The sequence below is a fragment of the Gigantopelta aegis genome, chromosome 8 (genome assembly GCF_016097555.1).
Source record: "Gigantopelta aegis isolate Gae_Host chromosome 8, Gae_host_genome, whole genome shotgun sequence".
In the NCBI taxonomy this organism is placed as follows: domain Eukaryota; kingdom Metazoa; phylum Mollusca; class Gastropoda; order Neomphalida; family Peltospiridae; genus Gigantopelta; species Gigantopelta aegis.
In genome coordinates this window covers 67,773,913-67,797,043 of record NC_054706.1, presented here as the reverse complement: position 1 = coordinate 67,797,043, position 23,131 = coordinate 67,773,913, and the positions used below count along the sequence as shown (strand labels likewise).

Below are 23,131 nucleotides of genomic sequence, written 5' to 3'. Positions count from 1 at the left end.
GATTGGTTCCTAATGTGGCCATTTGGTTTACCGTGAACAGCACAAACCAGTCTGGCGGACGTTTTTCCGCTCGGTCTGGCTGAATGCAGCCCATTACTTTTCGAAGATTGCTTATTCGTAAACAGCGCATAGGATACTTTTGCCGATATATTTTGCGTATTGGTTCAATGTTAGGAACATAATATCAGCGAACTAACAAAAAATGATTTGTGTATTAGTAAATTTGGGAACACTTAATTACGGTCTATTGTTATTATGTAAAAATGGAACAAACATGTTCCTTTCGGTTCTCTTCGTTTGCAATTTAGTTCATAGAAATGGGCCAACCACCGCTTGGCTCCAGGCCAGACTAGTCTCGATGAACCACTATGTTTCGAACATGCACAGATTCAAATGTATGCTACGCTTTTGAAGCCAGTTTAAACTGAAGCTTTTATTTTTATTCGGTAATGTTTTACTCACTGATTATTCAATTTAATAAAAAATTTGAAATATTTCAAGCGAAACCAAATAGATTCAGATGTTTTATGCTTGTGCGAATCGGATTCGGAGATTTGCACAAATTTTTAGCCCTGGTTAATTGTAGAGGTTGAACAAGAGGCCCATGAGTCTAAACGGTCATCTGAGTAAATTGTTGACTCCACCTACCAGACTCATGGAATGCATTATATCCATATTTTGGGGTGTGCGGGTGGGTTGGGGCTGGAGAATGGTTTGGGGTAATGGGTTTGATGTCAGAATGATGGACGATGCACGACGAAAAAATGGATGACAAAAAATGGAGGTCAATTGCCACTTGAGCCTTTGACTCAAGTGACCTAAAAATACACATAAATGTTATTCCATTTTGTGTTCTCTGGAAACAATAAAAGTTAAATTCATTCTAAATGAAAAATGATTATGGTTAAAACCTCCAGAAGTGGTAAACTACAACTGGTACACTACTGACATTCAGAGAAGTAAACCAGATCTAAACGCAGGTACAGTCCGTTGAAGAAAATTTCGGTACTGTAATTACAAGCTGCTATTTACTTAAAACTGATCCCGAGGTCACAGTCCTTACCTCTGAATCTTTCCCTGATGCCTTTTTTTGTTTTGTTTTCAACTCTTTGTTTTGACTTTCTTGATCCATCTGTGCTGGTGCTGTAGGAGTCAGAATCTTTAAGAGAAAAACACACACAAATCGGTACTGAGCATTAGCATGTACTCAACCAAGGTAAATAATTCACTGAATTTTTTCAAGGTACATGTATGCCTCAATATCAGTACCGGTATACTACTTCAGCCCTCTGGATTTCAAATTGAATGGGGAACATAAGGGTGATGGTTGATTATGTTATAAGCCAATAGGTAACAGGCTTTCAGTTCTGTGATTTTGCCAATACATTATTGACACCCTGCCAAAAACAATCATTTCAACATAAATAGTGAAGTTTACTGACGTTTACTGACGATGCAAGAATAACCAGTTTTCACTTGGTCTCTTTGGTTGTCTGATGGTGTCAGATGGATAATAATCTTAGAAATCAGCACCCGTATGTATAGTCTAGTCTCTTAGAGGGATTCTGTGTACATTTTCAGGTATAGAAAATGTCTCTTCAAGTTATTTATACAAGGTAAAAACAAATCGAGGGTAGACTTTCTGAAAGGTGGCAGTAACGAAGATAATGGCATCACAATTGACTGCATTTAATCTAATACATGTATCATCAAACAGGCCGATTTGTTTCTTTTGTAAATAGATTAATCAACTTAATGTTGATATTAAACAATTATGGCATTGTGAGGAGACCGATATGATGTTTTATGGAGCAAAAAAAATATTAAAAATTAAAATTGACCGAGGCCGAAGTAAATATTATATGCACTGCTCTGAGGCTTTGCAAACCAATAAATCATGATGTAAGTGTGCATATAGGAGTTAGTAGGAGCCGACGTCACTTTCTTCCAAGCTAGAGTACCGGACACGATGAAAAAGAAACAAAATGGCTGCAGTTAGCAGAAATAATCACTTCTTTTTTTTAATTAATTCTAAAATTACACGTTTTTCATTTTTTACAGTGCCAGTATGTGTTGGTGGTCTGGGTGTGCATCTTTCCAACACATAAGGCTCATATTTGACTTTACTCCCCCTTTTAGGGACATTTGATATAAATTCAAGTTTGATTAATAATTTACGTTCCATGCACTATACAGACACAAAGTATATAAATGATAAAATGGTTAACCAAATGAGAATTCATGACTGAGTCATACCTGAAACGTCATCATCATCCAAACCTATGGAGAAAAAAAAAGAGAAGGTTCCATTTGAAGTATATCATATCAGTCAAAACAGTCAATATTTAACCTTTAAAATACTACTACGTTAAAAGATGTGAGAACATTCCTTAGTAGAATAGGACCTATGAACAAAATAACATTTAGTAAATAGATATTACATATTACATATTACAAATGTACAGTATCAGGGCATACGGTACAAGATTATTAGAGTTAGACACAGAACAAGTACAAAGCTTGTGTTCTGTATAAACAAAATTCACTGCAAAATTGAAATAAAATTACTAAAACACATGTAGTTACACTCATAAAATGTGTGTGAAAATGTTATTGTACATGCAGCTCAGATACTAGTGATACATGTAGATCAAGGTATGGTCAAGACTAAACACAAATGATAATATCAAGATATCAAAAATATTGGAGGATACATGTAGGTTAAATCTAAAGTCCAGGTAGGACTATACCTAATAACATCTGACTGGGTCAAAGTTCAAAAGGCACAAGAATGTTTTTGATAACGCATGTAATATTACGAGTCCTTTCACTGGTGATAATGATGTGTTCATTTGGTGTTCGTTAATATCGTGAATTCACAAGTTCCAAATTGTGAATATGACATCACCAAGTGGAGAGTGCTCAGACAATTTATAGACAATCTGCCTTGTCACTCCAATCTCACCCCCTCATTCAGTAACACTGGGTCAAGTATCCTAAGACGTGTACTTGAACATGTATGGGGTACTTGTAAAACTAAATAATGTTTTGCAACACTAAAGGAGTTGTAAAAACAGCCTGTTAATAAAAATTAGCCACAAAAGGTTCAACTTTTTTCAGTTAATACTTTGGAGATGTTGTAGTATTCAAGTTTAGGGTTCATAGCTTAGTTGATATGATCCATATAGTATTTTTAGCCACATATATTAATATTGTCACGAATTGGCTTTTACTTGATTAGTCAAACCTCAAGTTACAGTGTAGAAAGTAAATTTCATCAATGAATTGTAAGCACAGGTTCATTTTTCAATGTAAACATCTTTAATGGGTGAAATATACATAATTTTCAGTCCTACTAATGTTATTTTTACCGGGAAGGATTTAAACAAATGGTTTTTTAACATTAATTTCAATCATCTTTCACAACTGTGATAAATGTAATTTGTTCCTTTTCTGTCACAGATGTATTAGTTTACAAACCATATTTATGTACAGACAGGTGTATAAAATCAAACTGCAAGAACTACAAGAGAATGGTTTATAACACATGTAGATCCAATTTCTCACCAACAGTTCAACTATGATTCTCTATTCAAGTAAAACTCAACCACTTTGGTTTTCTTATTCATGTAGATATGAATCAAAATAATAATGTGCATACTTTCTTGTGACTCCACTACACATATGCTCAGTGATTGTTTTTCCCAGTTAATAATTGCATCAATTGTAAAAGTCTATGTTTTCAGTTTTCACTTGAATCAATGGATCATGGTTAAACCGCCAATGAGAAATCGGGGTGTAATACTGACCATCAGTGACCGTCGTGAATGTGGACGTTATTCTCTGAATCCAAGAAGACTTGCCAGCAGCGGGGGTACTTTTTAAAATGCTAGGACTCGTGACATATTTTTCTGATTCGTGATTATGATAGTGGTGTTCTGTCTGCAAACGCACACCATAGTCTACAGAGTCAATAAGTAGGTTTGTATCATCGGTATTTGTGCCAACGTCACTATAACGCTTTGGCTTGTTTTCTGTGTATGTTGTCGTTGTAGACCTAGATAAGTAACCATCTGTGTGCGAGTCTATGCCAGTTGTCTCAAAGAGAGTGGTCATTTCTGTCATTTCAGTAATGCTTGTCCACATCTGGTACATTGTGATTAATGGATATCCTAAAGATTAGTAAAAACAAATGCCAAACAAAAATAAATAAATAAACAAAACAAAACAAAACAAAACAAAACAAATTCAACAAGAAATCAAAACATGTTGACAGAATAAAGCTGGTTAATAGAATGAATTCATACAGATTACATGAAACATATTAAACAGCCAACAACACAAGGCATTTAAAAATATTATAATGGGGTTTTTTTTCGTTGTCATACATTTTTGCTCCCATCTCTCAATCTGAGCATTTCATTTATAATTATTTCAATAAACATCTGTACTATTACAGGCAACAGTTGGTCCATAAAACAGAAATATGAAAGAACATGCAACGTCCAGGACTGGCCCTAGAATTATGCAGAAAACATAGGACAATACATGCAGCATGTAAGACCCCATTAAATTGTTTAAAAAGGTAAAATTCACAATGTTAAATATTTGTGAAACTCAGTTATTAAAGGTACCCTGTAGTAATTACTTTAAAAAGTAAGCTATTGCTAACCTTGAATCACCAATAAATAAATTAAAAAATTTAGTTGAAGGTACCATCTGTTGAAAATTCATCCAACAATATTAATAGTCACTTTCATTAAAGGGACAGACATAGTTTTAAACACTACTGCATATTTTTCACTATTAAATCTGTTTTTGATCATTTAAATTAGAAGTACTGAATTTTTTTTATGTAGAATATATTTATCTTCGTACATCTGAAGTGGTTTTAGTCATCCAGATTTTTGTAATACCGCAAAATGCATTTTTTTGTAATTCTAAAAATGCACGTTCGTCTGAGAAGTAATGGTTATCGAGTCAAGCTAGATAGTTATTTTTAGATGGCATTTCCAAATATGTTCCAGGCTTGTAGATTAAATTAACTCAAGTGTCCATTTTCATGGGCAGAAACTAAACTTTGTTATTGTATTATTGTGGAAAACTGCAGACAAAGACCCACATGCCTTTTTATAAACTTGGGTTTGGAATGTTGACAAACTCCAGGACCAGTCCTGACATGTTTAGGCCAAATTAAAAAAAAAAAAAAAAATCTTTGTAAACTTTTAAAGGTATTTTCTTCTTCATTATTTAATTATGTGTACAATTCTTCTTTTCTTTTCTTTTTAACTTAAAAGAACTTATTTTATCACCTCAAGCTAAAATGATGCATTGCATTACAACAAACCAGTTTTTGGGGGGTTTTTTAAGGATGGCCATAAAAACAAATAGTATAAATTACATGAACATATAATTCACAAACAAAAAAGAACACACTTGGAACATTTAACAAGTGCTTACCAAGCATGTGGCTCACTACAGAAGTGGCACGAGACCACGGACTTGGGTTTGCCTTCTGCCGTTTATTGCAGCCCTTTTCAGACTCTTCGTGAGCTCCTTTTTCACGCCCCGATTCCTTGAACTCTTTGGCAAGAGTTCGTCTCACTTCCTTGCCCGTCTCACTGCCGTACGAGCTATTGCTATAGACACTGGACCTCGAGACACTCCGAGACTGGGCGGGGCTTTGGTTCTGGTTCCTGTCTCGCGAATATCTTTCCATTTTGTTTTTATTGTTAATGTTTTCATTCATGTAAACAGGTGAGAAAGTTTTGTTGAAGTCAATGGTGTTAAATTCATGCTGTTGGATCACAGAAGAAAGTTTATGCAAATGGCTTCCAGAACGCAACACCATCCCGTCTGAGGTGCGGGCAACTGTGGAAGACAAGGAACAAGTACTCGACAAACTCCTAACACAAGGCATCTAACAAATTTCACAGCTCATTAGTAATCAATGTCTTTGTTAGTAGTCAAAATATTAAATAGTATGTTTTGAAAAAAGACTTTTGGGACATCTATGCCAATAAACTGATTGGCTGGCTTTAAAAAGACACTGGTTAGTAGGTTGTTCACTATGGCCGGAACTTTAGTTTCATTCATGAAATAAAGACTTATGGAACTGCTTTGTTCCTATAATATAGCAGATAATTTATATTAAAAAACTGTTAAAAATAATAATGTGTAGTTAGAGAGTAACCAATTTGCTTCAAAGAGTTATGGATTATCTTTAACTTGTAAAAAATGTTGTAAAGGCTCAGATTTCCAAAATTCATTCACTCAAGACAGATAATCTGTACGGTTACTTATTGATCACTTAAACTGCTTTGTGTCAAAGTGGCCATATTTTTAAAGTAAATGTTAAAAAACCCTAGCAACTGCTAATTGTAAATTAATTAATTACATTAAAAAAATTACATATTATATAGCTGATCAGAACTGAAACAAAAAAATTATTATTAAATAGTTATTTTGATCATAATCGGACCGAATTTACATCGCACTTCTAGGTGAAAAACAGGCTTTGTAAATTTGGCCCTATGTTTCCTACCTCGGTATCCTGAAAGCGTTTTGTCTCTCTGATACAACTGCAAAAAATCTTGTTCATCTGCCGACTCCATTAGTTCATCATCGGACAGCTCTTCATTGCGATACCGTGACATATTCTGCTCATCCAGATATGACGACCGTGACACGCTGCTCAGGTCCTCCGACATACTCTCCCGAGCACGCAATCTTCGACGTGACATGTTGGGACTCACCACGTCTTTGTCTGGTTTTGATCTACAATAGCTACCACTGCAACAAAAAAATTAAATAAATCAAGGAACTGTACATTGTCAAGTAACATGTCATGTTTTTTTTTTTTAAATGTCTAGTGATCATAACTGTTTTTCTTAGTATGGGAAAAAGAACAGAAAAACAGAACAAAATACATGTAGCATTAATAAATATGCCAATTTAAAAATTTACATTTAAGAGAATTATAAAATATATTTTCTAAATTCAATCGATTTCTGACATACAACAGCTTAACATGAGGTTTTGTCTTGTTGAAATATATGTACTTAATTAAAGGATACAAATAAAATTATTGTTATTAATTTATTTCGGTACTACGCTGTAGTACTAGTAAGAAAATAAACTTATTAAACAATGGGGAAAAAAAGGCTGTTGTTTCACAAGTGACTGATAACACTTTTATTTGACTAATATTATGAGATATTATACTAACTAATATAAATTACAAATAAATAAACTAAATAAATTAATTAATTTAATTAATTTTTCTCACATCTAGCTGAACCAACTGAACTTACCTATATGCATATGTGTAGTCAGTTTTCGGTCTTCTACAAAACAAAATAAAAATATGTACAGATCTATTTGATGTACAAATATCCCCAAAAGTAGCATACTGTTTCCAACACAATTTATATTTTAAAAAAAAGAAAGGATTTGACATTAACAATAATGAAAATATAAATGTATTTTTTGTGAACATGGGTTACCAGACACACTGCTTATTTCAATTCCTGTGAACGTAACTGGGTTCTACATTGTACATAACTAATTACAGGTACATGTAGCTTGATAACAATGTGAGAGAAATTGTCGAGACACTTACAAGTCAATCAGCCTAGATTATTTTGTTTAATGTCATCTATAACAATAAAAATGTAAATACGGTTGCATACATGTGTACATGTACGGCAAGTCACAAGATTTCACTGAAACAATATTTTCCAGTAAGTTATATTGCAGTGTTCCACAAATGTTTGAGAGGGTCACTAGCTGTCACAGAAGCTGTGGCTAGTGCCCTATATATTATAGTAATACAGGTGGTAATGTCCACTAACCTAGACCAAAAATTCATCAGCTGGCACAGACATCTAGCAGGACTTCTAGAATTTGTTTTAAATCCACTAGCCATGGGATCAGTGATTATAAAAATTTACTAGCCATGATTAAAAATTCACTAACCCTACTTTACTTTCAGAGCTAGCTCTGGCACTCGCCAAATTTGCCAATTGCGAATTTTGAAAGCAGTTGGCGAATTTTTTTTTTTTTTTGCGGAATTATTTTATGTAATAATTGAATTAAAAAAAAAAAAATGGTTGATGTCTGCAATTTGTTTTAGTTTAAAAGAACATTTGGCGATTTTGTTTTGCATACCCAGAGCTAGCGTTGACTTTAAGTTAATACAATTTGACTAAATAATAGTAATAATCAGATATGTCACCTAAAGGGGGAGATAGAGCTTAAAACACTGGGGGTTGGGGTAGGGTCAGGATATTCATAGTTACAAAATAGACTTAACTGCAACATTTGAGAAATGGTTTTCACTAGCTGTCGGGCATGGCAATAGTAGTTATTTACTAGCCCAACATTGAATATCACTAGCCATGGGAGTGGGGCTACCATAATCTAGAAGCAGTGCATCTAGTGGATTTGTCGAACCCTGATATTGGCAACAAAAAAAATGGAACCAAAAGTCTGTTACACATTATGTAATTTATGATCCACTATTACTATGATTACTGAAAAACTAAGTTTCTCACAGGTGATACAGGTTCCAATGGTCATAGGGCATGGAACTAAAAAGGTGCTTCCCACAAAAACTGAAATCTTGTGTCTTGTATACTGGATTATATTATTATATTATAACACAAAGAAGTCAAGATGTATGGAAGATGTATGTACAGCAACTTGAAATGACTATCAAATAATTAGTCTTGAACTTACAAATCAAAATCCTCATCCTTGAGGTAATCTTCAATGTTGAATAAACTGCTTAACCGACGACTCTGACTGACGTGTTCTTCTCTAGTGGTGGTGAATGACAAACTCCTGTTTTCCCTGAAACAGTAACGAACAACAGTCATGAATTAACAACTAGCATTATATTTCATGAAAGTGGCGGAATCTAGCTCCGTTCAAAGGTGCTTGCGTGGTAGCTAGGATCAAACCACTTCAGGCAGTGGACGCATTCCCTGATTGGGTTTTACCCTGTCCCAACAAGTGCTGTGGTATGTGATGTCCTGTATGTGGGAGCCTAGGTGTGACCTCTCTCATGCAAATTTATTTATGCATAACCTACTGTTCATTTGCACATTAAATTTAGAACATCATTTACAAAGGGCATAATGCGTTATTAAAAAAGGAATTAAGTTACCTACATTTTTATTGGTGTGTGATCCATAAATGGGATACACAAGTTTTCAATTCTTAGATGCCTAAGTGAGTGTGAAGGCTGTTCAAGAAATGATCATATGTTCAGGGTTTCTGTCAGAGGGTAAAACGGGTAAAATGCCATCCCCAAAACCATATCCACATGTTTTTGCAGATTTTAATTATTTTAATTGACATTTTGACAAAATTAATGACTGTATGATTAATGTTGGCTTTAATTGATTATAAAAACTATTATTTTTATATGTACAGCAGGATGACACATTATGTAAGGAATATACAATTTTATTTAGCATGGTGAACAGAGATTATCTAGATATAAATATATCACTCTATTCCATTGATTGGATTCATCATTTTTAATTTAGTACTCTATGTGGGCTTAGTTACCTGATACATACAATGTATGCTTTCACCATTTTGGTGAAAATGAGATTTGACAATTACAAACTGTGCTTTTTTCAATTATTATTACCCCCAGATCAAACAGACAGTGTCACGGTTGGGGAGCCTTGAATCATTGCCTTACAGTCGTAATACATATTGTAAGGATATGTTATGAATAAGTAAATACAGTTCTAACTATAATATAAAAAAATGTCCAGTGTTCTGCAATAGAGAAAGTGAAGTACATCGCATATGTTTGAACATTTAAATTTTTCTTTTTAGATAATTGTGGTAGTGAAAAAAACATTAAGAACTGTGATCATGGCAAGTGCCAAATACAAATAAACAGGTATCCTCTGTTTGATAGTGCAGACTGATAATTTTGCAAAGTATTCTTGTGATTGATGTGCGGAAATATATTTTTTTTAAACATGATAACAGTCAGATAAATGTATCACAGATGGATGGACAATATGAGTGATCCTAAATTACTTCTCTTTTATGGGGGATGCCACCCTGAAATACCACCGTCAACTGCATTACCCTCTCCCCCACCCCCCCAAAAACCCAAACAAATGTCTGGCAGAAACCAAGCATGTGGATGAAAAGGTGTGATGCAAATATTTTGATACCTACCATGGGTGTGGAAAGCAAGTGTTGCCTTTGGTTTAATAACAAAACTTAGGGCACCAAAGCAAGTTGGCACAAAGGCAAACATTTCCTTCAAAAGAGGGGCACAAAGGCAATTTATGTTCTATCAGGTTTCTGAGACAAAAATTATTTCACCTTATGGTCTTGGATGTTTATTTTTGATATAGATATATGCCATAATAATGTATTTTACAGCTTAATAACCCAGTTAAATGCCCAGTGTAGCAGCTATGCAACATTATTAAAAGTATATACAAATTTATGAAAATTCACAATTCAACATGGAAGTGTTCAATGTACACTAACACCTGTAAGCAGGGTTTGAAACAGCCTGTGGCCAGGTCGCCAAATGCGACCAATGTCCAGTTTGGGCGACTTAAATATTATAAAATAATGATGTTGGTCGCCCAAATAATAATATTTGTTCAATCTTCTTTAGAGCTATAACATATGAGCCACTATTAATATACATGTATGTATTGCATATATTTATTCCACATTAAAATCTTGTGCGTGGTTCGCTTACCATAATTTGCAAACATCCACTGTTATTTTTGGGCCATATATTTTGGCGAGTTTTGAGCCCTGTATAAGTTGAATGAATATGATAATTTTGTGTATTTATTTTGAATACTTGGGCACTAAAGGATTAAAATAAACAAATGCGTCAAATATGCAGGCACGGCACAAGACTACTTCATCCTTCCTGCACTGCCTGTAGAAGGACTGCCACTCTCAGGACAGAATGAAGCTTGTTTGTGACCACTTAGTCCCAATCATCTTGCCAAGTCAAAAAGATATATTGGTTAATAAATATGATGTCTGAAATCACTAATGGGTAATTCACAAAGAATATATTATAAATGTCGTCAACTTAAACTGATGTAAATAATGTTATTTTTATCTATTTATGGGCATTTTAGCACATTTTGTTTTACATCCTGGTATCACTAATCTTTCACTTCATGTGTCATCAAGCAGCCTGACTTCGCTAGATGTGATTTTTTATGTTACATTTTGTGTCATTTCTAAATAATAATATGCTAGATTTAAAAAAAAAAAATTCCGAAGGGCACAGTGGCAAACCTGGTAAGACAGCTCAACATTTTTCTTGCCATCAACACCGTAAGATTTTAGGGGCATAACAACAAGTAAGAAGGGCACCTACAGCAATTGTTGTCAGTGTTGCGATGAAATTCGAACCCTGCTACCACTAGTACCAGCCACAAAAGAAAATTATATAATTTGCAACCCAGCTTATGTACTTGTAATACTACATACAGGCTACTGCAATCAAAAGACACTTGCAACTCTCAAATTCTGTCAAACAAAATGTACATTTTCCTGCGACAATCAATTATGGATCATTACAATCAATCTTCACATTGAACGATCCCTGGTGACCAATTTTCGATCATAATTATCATTGGTACATCATTGTTTGGAGTGTCATTCCAGCCAGTGCACCACAACTGATATATCAAAGGCTGTGGTATGTGCTATCCTGTCTGTGGGATGGTGCATTTAAAAGATCCCTTGCTACTAATGGAAAAATGTAGCCGCTTTCTTCTCTAAGACTGTGTCAAAATGACTGTATGTTTGACATCTAATAGCCGATAATTAATAAATCAATGTGCTCTAGTGGTGTTGTTAAATAAAACAAAACTTGTTTGGAGGGAACAGAACAAACACTTTTTACGCAATTAGGATGGGATAAAAATGTAGATCCATTGATTGTTAACAATCCTATAAACAATCACATGCTAAGTGAGTGTACTGCATCTGTGCAATATCCCCCTCCCCTTGTCAGTGGCAAATCTTAAAGGGACATTCCTGAGTTTGCTGCATTGTAAGATGTTTCCGACTAATAAAATATTTTTGCGATTAAACTTACATATTAAATATAGTTTCTTGTTTAGAATATCAGTGTCTGTATATTCAATGTGTTTCTAGTCGTCTTAATATTTGTAAGCAGCCCAAATTGGATTTTGTCTTCAAATAATTTCGTATGTACAAAAAAAACATTTTAGGAAATAAAATGAAATTTAACCTAGTACAAATATTAGAACAATCAGAATAACATTTAATATAGAGCCACTAATATTTTATGTAGAAAAATATACTTGATACGTAATTACAATCATTAAAAAGTCTCTGTTCCTCGATAACATCTTAAAAATTGCAGTAAACTCAGGAATGTCCCTTTAAAATTAACACAAAACATGTGGTACCAACCGACTACGGTGCAAAATAACTATGGTACCAAATAACTGCAATCAGGTACCAAATGACCTGCAATCTTTTTTACTGACTCAAATGCATGTATCTACAAGGCTAGAAGTCTGCATATGTTCCAAATAGTTCAAATGTTACGTAAATCACTAATTGCTACCTGTTACCAAGATGACGGTTATCAGGTTTGTTTACAAACGAGCAGTGTTGCACTCACGTTTTTGACTTCTGGACGGTGCGAGAAGTAGCCGTTCTCGCCACTGATGATGACGAGGACATAGTTCCTCAGTAAAACACAGACTGGAAACTGTAGCTACTCGTCCTCCGACATTCGATTACCTGTGGCCATCAGGTGAAACAACGCAAACTAAAAACCGCCAGTTTTTAGACCGCAAATGCAACATGGAGAATTCAACTGTGAAGCGTCACATTTGGGAGTTATTTTTGGAAACTGGGACACACCTATCTGCTTGGTTGCATCTGTTCGGAAGCATTCGGAACATATGTTCGGGTATTTTCGTAAAATGTCTACCGTTTGAGATGTACCCGATTGTTGCTAATTTTTGTAAAAATTGTCGTCACTAATATATACTTTTTTTTAGTAACCATCTATCTAAACAGGCCGTTTTAGAATATTTCATAGATGGCTGCTTAACATTATAGTTCATACTTTAGGAACGAATGCCAGGTTTTTTTCTTCTAGGCACTGGGTGCAAAATACACTTTCATTTACACTGTATCATGTATGCGGTGCGTGCGTGCGGTCCGGGTTTTGCATCTTCTACGGCTGCCGCGTAAGTTCGAATCATTGACACCAGCTGCGTTCCGGCTGCATTTATACATATTTATATTAAACGGTCACGCCAAGACTTTAAGCTACATTGGGGCATCGAATAAACAAAACTACAAGCAGGCGCGTGTGCAGGAATTTTAGCAGGGGGACGTCTAAATCGACTGTGGCGACCGAAGCTTATTGGAAGGGGGGGGGGGTGGAGGGGGGTCGAGTCATGAGTAAAAAGAAAATGTGCTTGTACAGCAGGGGTTTTCAATCTCAAAAACTCTACCCATACATATGCGCAAGGTATAAGTATCGAAGACCTGTGAAAATGGCTAAAAAAAAACAGTTTTCTTGCGTGTTGCTTGCGTAAATCTTAGTTTTACGAACCCATTTTTCGTTCGTGCATCAAATTTTGAACATCTTTTTTGGCATGGTCATGACAGGTTACGCAAAAACGAACTGAAATACCTGAATTTATTTTTGTATAACCCATAAATGGTTTCGCCAATTTTCAATTGTCAAAGGCCCGTACCATTCATATGTTTTTAGATGACTGTACCTTTAACTGCTACAAGGTTAAAATGAACACGGTAGGCCTAAACACGTTACTATTGCGTAGGCACATTTATACAAAACATTACTGGCTATAACTGGATATGATTAAAATGGGCTTATTTTGACAGAAACGTGGGTTAGAGACAAGTATCTTTCTAAAATATATCGTTAATTTTGGTTTCTAATGAGTTTAATTTCAGAATGGTTTATAACAGTTTTTCGCCATTGCCGGTTGGATCAAGTATCAATGGACGTTTAACCCCTTAGAGGAACCGTTTGCTTCACAGAAGGCGATTTTTTTTCAAAATGTGGAAAGCGTGTGATTTTACATCAAATATTGTGTAAGTCTTACCTGTATCAGCTATCATTTCTCTTTTACAATGGTTTAATACATAAATACATTAATACATTTACAATGGACTTGAAATATTTTAAATTACGCGGACTTTAATGACGTCATCGTGTATTGTGATGAACGTCATTAATTTAGAAACAAATAATAGGTAGTACAATAGTCTATAGACGATTGCAAAGAAAACATTTCGGTATTTCCACTCCAGAAATTCACTATAACTAATTAAATACAAAAAATTAAAAAAGAGAGAAAAAAGTGAGAGATGCCCCATGGATATCTCATATAGGCCTACAGGAAGTTATGACGAGAAGGCAGGCTCGAAGATGATCTACAAGGCGCGTGTGCTGGGGAAGGGTTTCGGGAGTCGAAACCCTTCCCTGTCCAAGCAGTTTTCATTTTTATCAATATATTTTCTGTGGGAGCATGACTCGACCCGCCTGTAAACATTGGTCGCTACAGTCCAGACTCCCACCCCTGTGCGGATTGGTAACAAGCGATAGTTCGTCCCACAGGGAACGCCTTTTTTTTTTTTTTTTTCATACTATGGAATTTATAATTTATTACAACTTATTATTTCTGAGACAATTGATTTCTAAATTGCACACAAAAATAGTATATTTGTTGTTGTTATTTCCAAAACACTTTTACTTTTCTTTTCACATCAAACCAGACAGAAATTATTTACAAAAACATTTTTGTAGGATGGGAAAGACTATAGAATACTTCAAGACAATAAATAGCACACGAAGCAAAAACGCGGGGTTTTTTTTCGTTTTTTTTTGGAGGTGGTCTATGCCAATTGTAGCTTCTTGTAGAACATGATTGATAGAAGTCGATTCCACATACGAATTAGTTCATAAACCTACTACACCGAATAAGAGCTGCACACATACCCAACCCCCAAACGGCAAATAATGCATGTCGCCCTCCCAGTTGAATAGCGAATTAATATTTCACCCAATATTTTCTGACAAGACACTACCAGACACGTTGTGTGCAGGGAATTTTACAAGTGATGTCTAGCCAGGCGTGCAGGGAAGTAGAGTAATCACACACACACACACCCACACACACACACACACACACTGGTCTAAGCGCTGGATATATTATATTTGAAAATTACAATTTCTAAAGATGACTCAACATTTTGGCCAATATTCTGATAGGAATTTGACGGTATATATATATATATATATATATATATATATATATATATATATATATATATATATATATATATTGGCCAATATTCCGATACACACACACACACACACACACACACGTCTCAAAATGCATATATATACGTATAATGCATATAAAATTAAAGTTTGTTTTGTTTAACGAAACTACTAGAGCTGCGCATATTAATTTATTAATCATCGGCTATTGGATGTCAAATATTTGGTAATTTTGATATATAGTTTTAGAGAGGAAACCCGCTACATTTCTCCAATAGTAGCTAGGGATATCTTATATGCACCACCCCATAGACCGGATAGCACATACCACTGCTTTGTTGTGAGGCAATGAGTGAAACGAAAAATTGCCCAATGGGCCCACCGACGGGGATCGATCCTAGAGGGACAGCGCACCAAGCAAACGCTTTACCACCAGGCTACTTCCAGTCCAATCTAATTACTTCCAGTCCCTTATATAGTGCAGTGGTTCAAGATACTGTTACGTGCCTAAATATCCAAAAGAGATTTAGGGACGTTTCAAGATAAACCTTGAGCAAATGCCGAGCTCGAGGCTTAACTTGATAAACCAGTAGTACAGGCGCGTGTGCGGGGTTCGTGGTCACCCCCCCCCCCCCCCCCATCCAGCTCAAGCACCCCCCCCCCCCCCCCCAACTATATTATCCGAGGGATTCCTATAAACGTCGTTTGTCAGTCTAGACCCCACCCCGCTAAAATCTCTGCACACTAGTTAAAAGTTAGTTTGTTTTGTTTAACGACACAACTGGAGCACATCGATTAATTAATCATCGGCTATTGGATGTCAAGCATTTGGTAATTCTGACTCGGTCATTAGAGGAAACCCGCTATATTTGTTTCTTCTAATGCAGCAAGGGATATTTTATATGCACTTTCCAACAGACAAAAAAACACATACCACGGTCCAGTTGTGGTGCACTGGTTGTAATAAAAAAAACAAATCAGCTGAATGGATCCACCGAGGTGATTCGATCCTTCGACGCAAGCACCTCCTGTCTGATAGTGTAATGGAAGAAAATACTTCACACTACTTAACTCTTTTGTATTATTCCATCGATCCCCAATGATCAGCTGGTGTTTTACCGCTGAACGAAATCCACACGAAAGACTGTTGATAGTCTTGACCTGATTACGACATTCAAAAGATGCAGAGCGGTCGTAGTATACAGTTCGAGTTTGGACAACACATTTGGCGTAGCCTAATTTGTTCGACCGAAGTAAACTTTTAGAAAGTATACATTAAAAAAAATATATATATATTTATATATATATTACATACACACTTACCTTATTTTCTCTGTGTTTACTGGATGTAATTTCATTAATGATTAATTCCACATCCGCTAGTCGCCACGATCGAAGTACATTCAACACTGTTGTTTCAAAACGAACTACTACAGTAACATCTTGTATGCCTTTCTTTCCATCGACGCTACAGCAACACTGAAATTCAAAACCATTATATATCATACTTTTAGCTGCCAGTGTCTGTCATCGGAGTACAGCTGGAACATGTTATATTTTACAAGACGTGTCCTATTTTCACAAATAAAATGTTTGTTTTCAAACTACTCGGAAGCAGCCGACACCAATCCTTTGCTTCGTCATGCGTAACGGAAACCGCGCTCGACTTGACACATAAAAAGCTGCTTTAAATAGCGGTTCTTACTGGCGCGACTTGTTAGAAGGCGAGAATAATTGCTTTTATTTTATACGTCAAGCCTTGGTGAATTTAATAATTTTAAGAAATAACGATAATACCTATAAAAGAAGACCCATAAGCTATGGTCATAAGGGTCGGAAGGGTGGGGTGGGGGGTCTCCAGTGCAAAACAAAGGACATTCCTGTCCTATTACATGTATATGAAGAAAAAAAAATGGATTGGAAAGAAATTTCAAATATTTAACGACACCTAATTAAATAGCACACTTTAGTGTAAGACTAATCAATTTAGTTTGAACTTTAAATTGGCGTAACATGGTTTAATAACTTATTTTGACACTCGGCAAACAAGAGAGAGGGACAAAGAGAGAGACAAAGGTAGAGAAAGAAAGAGACAGGGGTAGGGGATGGGGAGACCTACTGCAACTACAAAGGCTTCTCTATCGATCGAGGCGGGACGTAGAACAGTAATAAAGTGTTTGCTTATGGTCGATTTAGAATCGATCGCCATCGATGGGCCCATTGGGCAATTTCTCGTTCCAGCCAGTGCACCACGACTGGTATATCAAATGTCATATGGTATGTGCTATCACGTCTGTGTGATGGTGCGTATAAAAGATTCCAGCTTGCTACCAATGGAAAAATGCAGCGGGTTTCCTCGAAGATATGTCAAAATTACCAAATGTTTGACATCCAATGGCCAATAATTAATAAATCAATGTGATTTAGTGGTGTCGTTAAACAAAACACTTTTTTTTCTCTTTTACAGTGTACATGTAATATGTTTTAATGTTGAACATCCAATTATGGGGTAATAATTTTAGTTAATTAGTGTCATCATTTTATTCCATTTATATTTAGTTCGTGGTTCTATTCAATTAAAACCGGCCTCGGTGGCGTCGTGGCAGGACATCGGTCTACAGGCTGGTAGGTACTGGGTTCGGATTCCAGTCGAGGCATGGGATTTTTGATCCAGATATTGACTCCAAACCCTGAGTGAGTGCTCCGCAAGGCTCAATGGGTAGGTGTAAACCACTTGCACCGACCAGTCATCCATAACTGGTTCAACAAAGGCCATGGTTTGTGCTATCCTGCCTGTGGGAAGCGCAAATAAAAGATCTCTTGCTGCTAATCGGAAGAGTAGCCCATGTAGTGGCGACAGCGGGTTTCCTCTCAAAATCTGTGTGGTCCTTAACCATATGTCTGACGCCATATAATCGTAAATAAAATGTGTTGAGTGCGTCGTTAAATAAATCATTTCTTTCTATTCAATTAAGGTTCATGCTTGCTGTTCTGGGCACACACCTCAGCTATCTGGAATGTCTGTCCAGGACAGTGGATTAGTGGTTAGTGAGAGGGATCCGATGCTGGGGTAGTGACCTTACAGGCACCCATTGTACTCGCTCTGGATAGGTGCCAGTACCGGTCTGATGTTGGACGAAATAGGTTAGAAGCCATTCCATTGGATCGTTCCTTCAAATGGGCGGAGCAATGAACGTGCCACTGTTTACACACAGTGGTATTACATAGTAGTACTTGGTACAAACGTTGTTATAATCCTTTTTTTTCTAATTTTAAGCATGACTTATCATTGGTATTTTACATAGTAGTTATGATTGATATTTCACAGTACTTATCTTTTATTGTAAGTTAGGTAATTAGTTTGTAAAACTGAAGAAAATAATATTTTATATCAAATATATTTTTCCAGAGCAAGTCAAAACTCTAGTTGTGTTGTGATTTATACTATTATGTATTCTCCACAGCAAAAGAAAACAAACAGCTTTTACTACAACACTTTACTGACATAACAATGACAAAAATTCACATATATAGAAATAATCGCAAACAATAAAAAGCTACTTTCAAAAAATGTGACAATAGGCTGCATTCAGCTAGAACGAATCGGGGAAAAACGTCCGCTAGACTGGTTCATCTGCTTTACGTCGAACCAAATTCTTTGAATTAAAGATGCAATCTCAAATTAGCGTAATGGTTGCTACCCGCCAAAATGATTCATTAACTTTTGCTTTCAAATGTAAACATACTTTCAAATATATGCCCCCACCCCCATAAAACCCCAACTAAATAATTTCATTTACTAGCAGATAAATACCATAAATACCGTAAATAGAAGATTGCCTTGATTGGTGGCCAGGGACCATGCTTATAAAACTTATAGGCCCATATTTATAAAGGTGTTTTAACGTAAAAACGTGTTTCAAAAAGATAAAACAGTGTTTTAAGAAAAATAAATATTTACAAATATGTTTTAACTTTAAAACACTGCTACTAAAACATGTTTTTACATCCATATTTATAAAAGTATTTTAATGTTAAAACATGTTTTAAAATATCCTAAAACACGTTTTAGTTAAAACAATGAAGAGGTACGTCTAACTCAATCACGTGTTTGGACTCAGTCGCTTCAACATTTTGGGACATGAAACATGGACGTACTCCAACAACTACAACATCTTCAATGTGTTCAGGATATCAACTACAACCGTGCAATCAGACGAGAGCGTGTTTTCAGATATCGTGACAATCCATTTGACTGTTTGTCTTACGAGTGTTTTCGAATGAGATTTCGTCTGAGCAAAAATACAGTTCGCGTTGTAACTGACATAGAACAGCCAACACGTAGGAATCATGCAGTCCCTTGCGAACTTCAAGTCTTACTTGCATTGCGGTTTTATGCAACAGGGGGATTCCAGCTCACCATGGCCGACCTCCATGGACTTTCTCAGACGACCGTATGCACGGTTCTCAAACGAGTGACGAATGTGATCGCCAGGTTAAGACCACAGTATATTTCATTCTCCAATAACGAGGAAATGAACGATCTTAAAGATTTTTTTTTTTAACATTGCTGGTTTCCCCCAACTGCGTAGGAGCCATTGACTGCAGTCACATCCGTTTAATTGGACAAGGTGAAAACGGGCAAAGATCCAACAACAGAAAAGGCTGGTCTTCTATTAATGTCCAAGCAGATTTGTCAAAATAGTGGCACACTGGCATGGCAGCTTAATGAAACAGAGATTTGAATAAACAACTTGTATGTTTCATGTTCTCGCCAGCTTTCAGGGAAGAAATATGGGTGGTGAACTGTGAGGGCTCAGAGAAAAAACACAATAAAACACAACTTTAATCAGTCCAAAAGTAAAAAAAAAATTCGTGGCGATCTACGCATATATCCCGAGGTACATTCCCCTTCCCCACATCCGACATATATTTCGTAAGATCAGCGCATTCCTGATATTGCATATATGTGTACACTTTAAAACGGTACTCTAAAACAATGTTTTAAGTGAAACAGTGTTTTTTTAATTAAAACAGTTTTTATGATATCGATTTAAAATGTGGTTCAGGTTAGAACATGTTTTAGTTAAAATATGTTTTACCTAAAACGCCTTTATAAATATGGGCCTTAGAGTCCAAACTCAATCTCTAATGATGTCACACGCATACAATTCGTATGGTATTGTCATGACAGTGTCTCAGACTCAAATCTAGAAAAGTTGCCTGGTCTCAGAAAAATAAAAGGCCTGCCTTGAATAGAATCCTGCCTGGGGGAGGGCGGGACGTAGCCCAGTGGTAAAGCATTTTCTTGATGTGCGGTTGGTCTAGGATTGATCCCCGTCAGTGGGGCCCATTGGGCTATTTCTCGTTCCAGCCAGTGCACCACAACTGGTATCATAAAGTTTGTGGAATGTGGTATCCTGTCTGTGGGATGGTGCATATACAAAATCCCTTGCTAGTAATGGACAAATGTAGCAGGTTTCCTCTTAAAAGACTATACATGTATGTCAAAATTACCAAGTGGTTGACATCCAATAGCTGATGATTAATAAATCAATGTGCTCTGGTGGTGTGGTTAAAGAAAGCAAACTTTAACTTTCTATAAAAGGTCAACGTCTGCTATTGTAGCTTTGTCAGGTTATATTCATCATTTCTCTTACATGACATCCACATGGTGAGAACAAGAAAGAAGAAGGGGTTTTCATTTCTCAGTGAGATAACAGGTTTCCATATAACATGTACATAAACGTACAGACGCCTACATAAGAATGTTACTGTACAATAAAATAGGCAATATTCCAATATGAGCTACTATTCGGCAAACTAAATCAAAATTACTCGCTAGCTCCGTTTACTCTTTTGATAAACCGTTCCAAATTATGCGCTAAAATTACCTCATGAAAACTGTGTAATCTTTATACTTTTGACTTTATCCTACGGGACATTCAAACTTCAATAGCACCAAAAATGCCCCTGTCCAATACTGACCCCGGATGAGCTGCTGGTGCTTTCTTGCAATTGCCAGCACGAGTGGTCCCTAAGCCAACCTACCCCAAACTCTTTTTCTTGTCCTGGATGAAGGAGCCGTCTTAGGCCGACTACTGTGCCCATGACAGGCGTACACTACAACAGCTTGCTCTGAATGTGAATGTTAAACCCTATGACCTGATGGTGGAATCAAGTAGACACTGGGGGGGGGGGGGGACTGAGATCAAGAGTGCGGAGCAAAGTTTCTAATTGGTTTGGGGTATGCTCCCTATTAAAATTTTGAAAACTAGATGTCCTAAAATGCAATTTTCTGCATTCTACATGTAAAATTCATTTCTGCCTTAAGATTTACTACCAATAATATTTTTTATCCAGCCCCCCCCCCCCCTCCCCATAGTCCCTGCACCACTGTTCCTGCATTATGTTACGCCAGGCAGATGTTGCCAACAAGTTTGTGTAACTCATCTGACTGTGACAACCCTATCTAGTTGCTGATTGTCAATTTGCCAGATATTGTGAATTCGCTTAATTAATATAAGTGAGACAGGAATACTGAACATGACTCTTTACACACTGTGCAAGCACATTACAATTTAGATATTCCCGAGTTATTTATACAGAGATTATAACTGTGATACTGTACCTTTAAACCATTAATACAGTTTGTTTTGTTTAACGACACCACAAGAGCACATCAATTAATTAATCATCGGCTACTGGATGTCAAACATTTGGTAATTATGACTCGTACAGAGGAAACCCACTACATGTTCCTAATGCAGAAAGGTATCTTTTATATGCACTTTCCCACAGACAGGAAAACACATATCACTTTTCCATAGACAAAAAAGTATATACCACAGCCTTTGACAAGTTGTGGTGCACTGGTTGGAAAGAAGAAAAAAAAATCAGTTGAACGGATCCACCGAGGTTGTTCAATCGTGCGATGCTAGCACCTCAGGCGAGTGCTCAACTGACTGAGCTAAATCCTGCCCACATTAATTTTAAAACAGAGTAAAATCTACTATGAAAGGGAATGTTTGATTAACAACACTTCAGCCCATTATAAAGCATGGCTGTTTGGTGTCTAACATACAAAAAGAAAGGAAATTCCACTGTCACAACATAAATTGTCATTAATCATTGGCAACTGTGTGTCAATCATTTGGTAATTCAGGCATGTAGCTTTACAAAAGCCACAAAACAACCTACAACAAGAATAACAAAAAACAACTACTTTTTTCAGTAGCAGCCAGAGATCATTTATAATATATGCATTTCCCACAGGCATGACAGCACATACCACAGCCTTTGATATACCAGTCATGAAACACTGGTTGCAATGGAAAAAACCCAAAAATGTCAATGGAAACTACTGCTCCCAGTAGCGTGTCAACAAAATCATATAACCGAAATTCTGTTACCCATTATCATGTAACATGAACCATCATTTAAATTTAATTACCATGATAACTGGAAAAACAGTTTCCGATGGGCAGGGGTGGGAATTGGTGAACTGTAAAAAGGAGGAAATCTAGAGGGGTCTGGGGCTGTGAACTGTAAAAAAAGGAAATCTAGAGGGGTCCGGGGGCAAGGACGATTAAAATGCGAGGAAACGCAATGTTCCATGAGAGAAAAACCGCAGATCCAAGAATTTCGACCCCTGGATGGGTTCTGATGGACACAGGGCACAGAACCAAAAAAGTGTTTACTATAAAATTTTAAAATCCTAAGACAGATATGAAATGCACATCTATTCTTAAGTTATTTTAAATGAGAAAAATAAATATTATTAACTAATATTTATTTTCTCTAACTTCC

General features: G+C 36.2%; 1 protein-coding gene across 5 annotated transcripts in view; it reads right to left on the bottom strand.

Moving 5' to 3' along the window:
• LOC121379967 (SUN domain-containing protein 2-like) overlaps positions 1 to 16,901 on the bottom strand; it is a 41,990-nt gene extending 25,089 nt beyond the window's left edge. The window contains exons 1-8 of one of the 5 annotated variants that reach the window (XM_041508667.1): positions 16,646 to 16,901; positions 8,740 to 8,853; positions 7,314 to 7,346; positions 6,545 to 6,792; positions 5,461 to 5,871; positions 3,810 to 4,172; positions 2,257 to 2,280; positions 1,064 to 1,159 (exon numbers count right to left, since the gene is read on the bottom strand). In XM_041508667.1, coding sequence (XP_041364601.1) covers positions 1,064 to 1,159; positions 2,257 to 2,280; positions 3,810 to 4,172; positions 5,461 to 5,871; positions 6,545 to 6,792; positions 7,314 to 7,346; positions 8,740 to 8,853; positions 16,646 to 16,680 — 1,324 coding nt within the window. In that variant the 5' untranslated portion in view covers positions 16,681 to 16,901. Of the gene's footprint in view, positions 1 to 1,063; positions 1,160 to 2,256; positions 2,281 to 3,809; positions 4,173 to 5,460; positions 5,872 to 6,544; positions 6,793 to 7,313; positions 7,347 to 8,739; positions 8,854 to 12,673; positions 12,836 to 14,141; positions 14,252 to 16,645 lie in introns of those variants that run through there. The other 4 variants (XM_041508669.1, XM_041508666.1, XM_041508668.1 and 1 more) reach the window with 4 other exon arrangements.
• Positions 16,902 to 23,131: the final 6,230 nt, after the last annotated feature.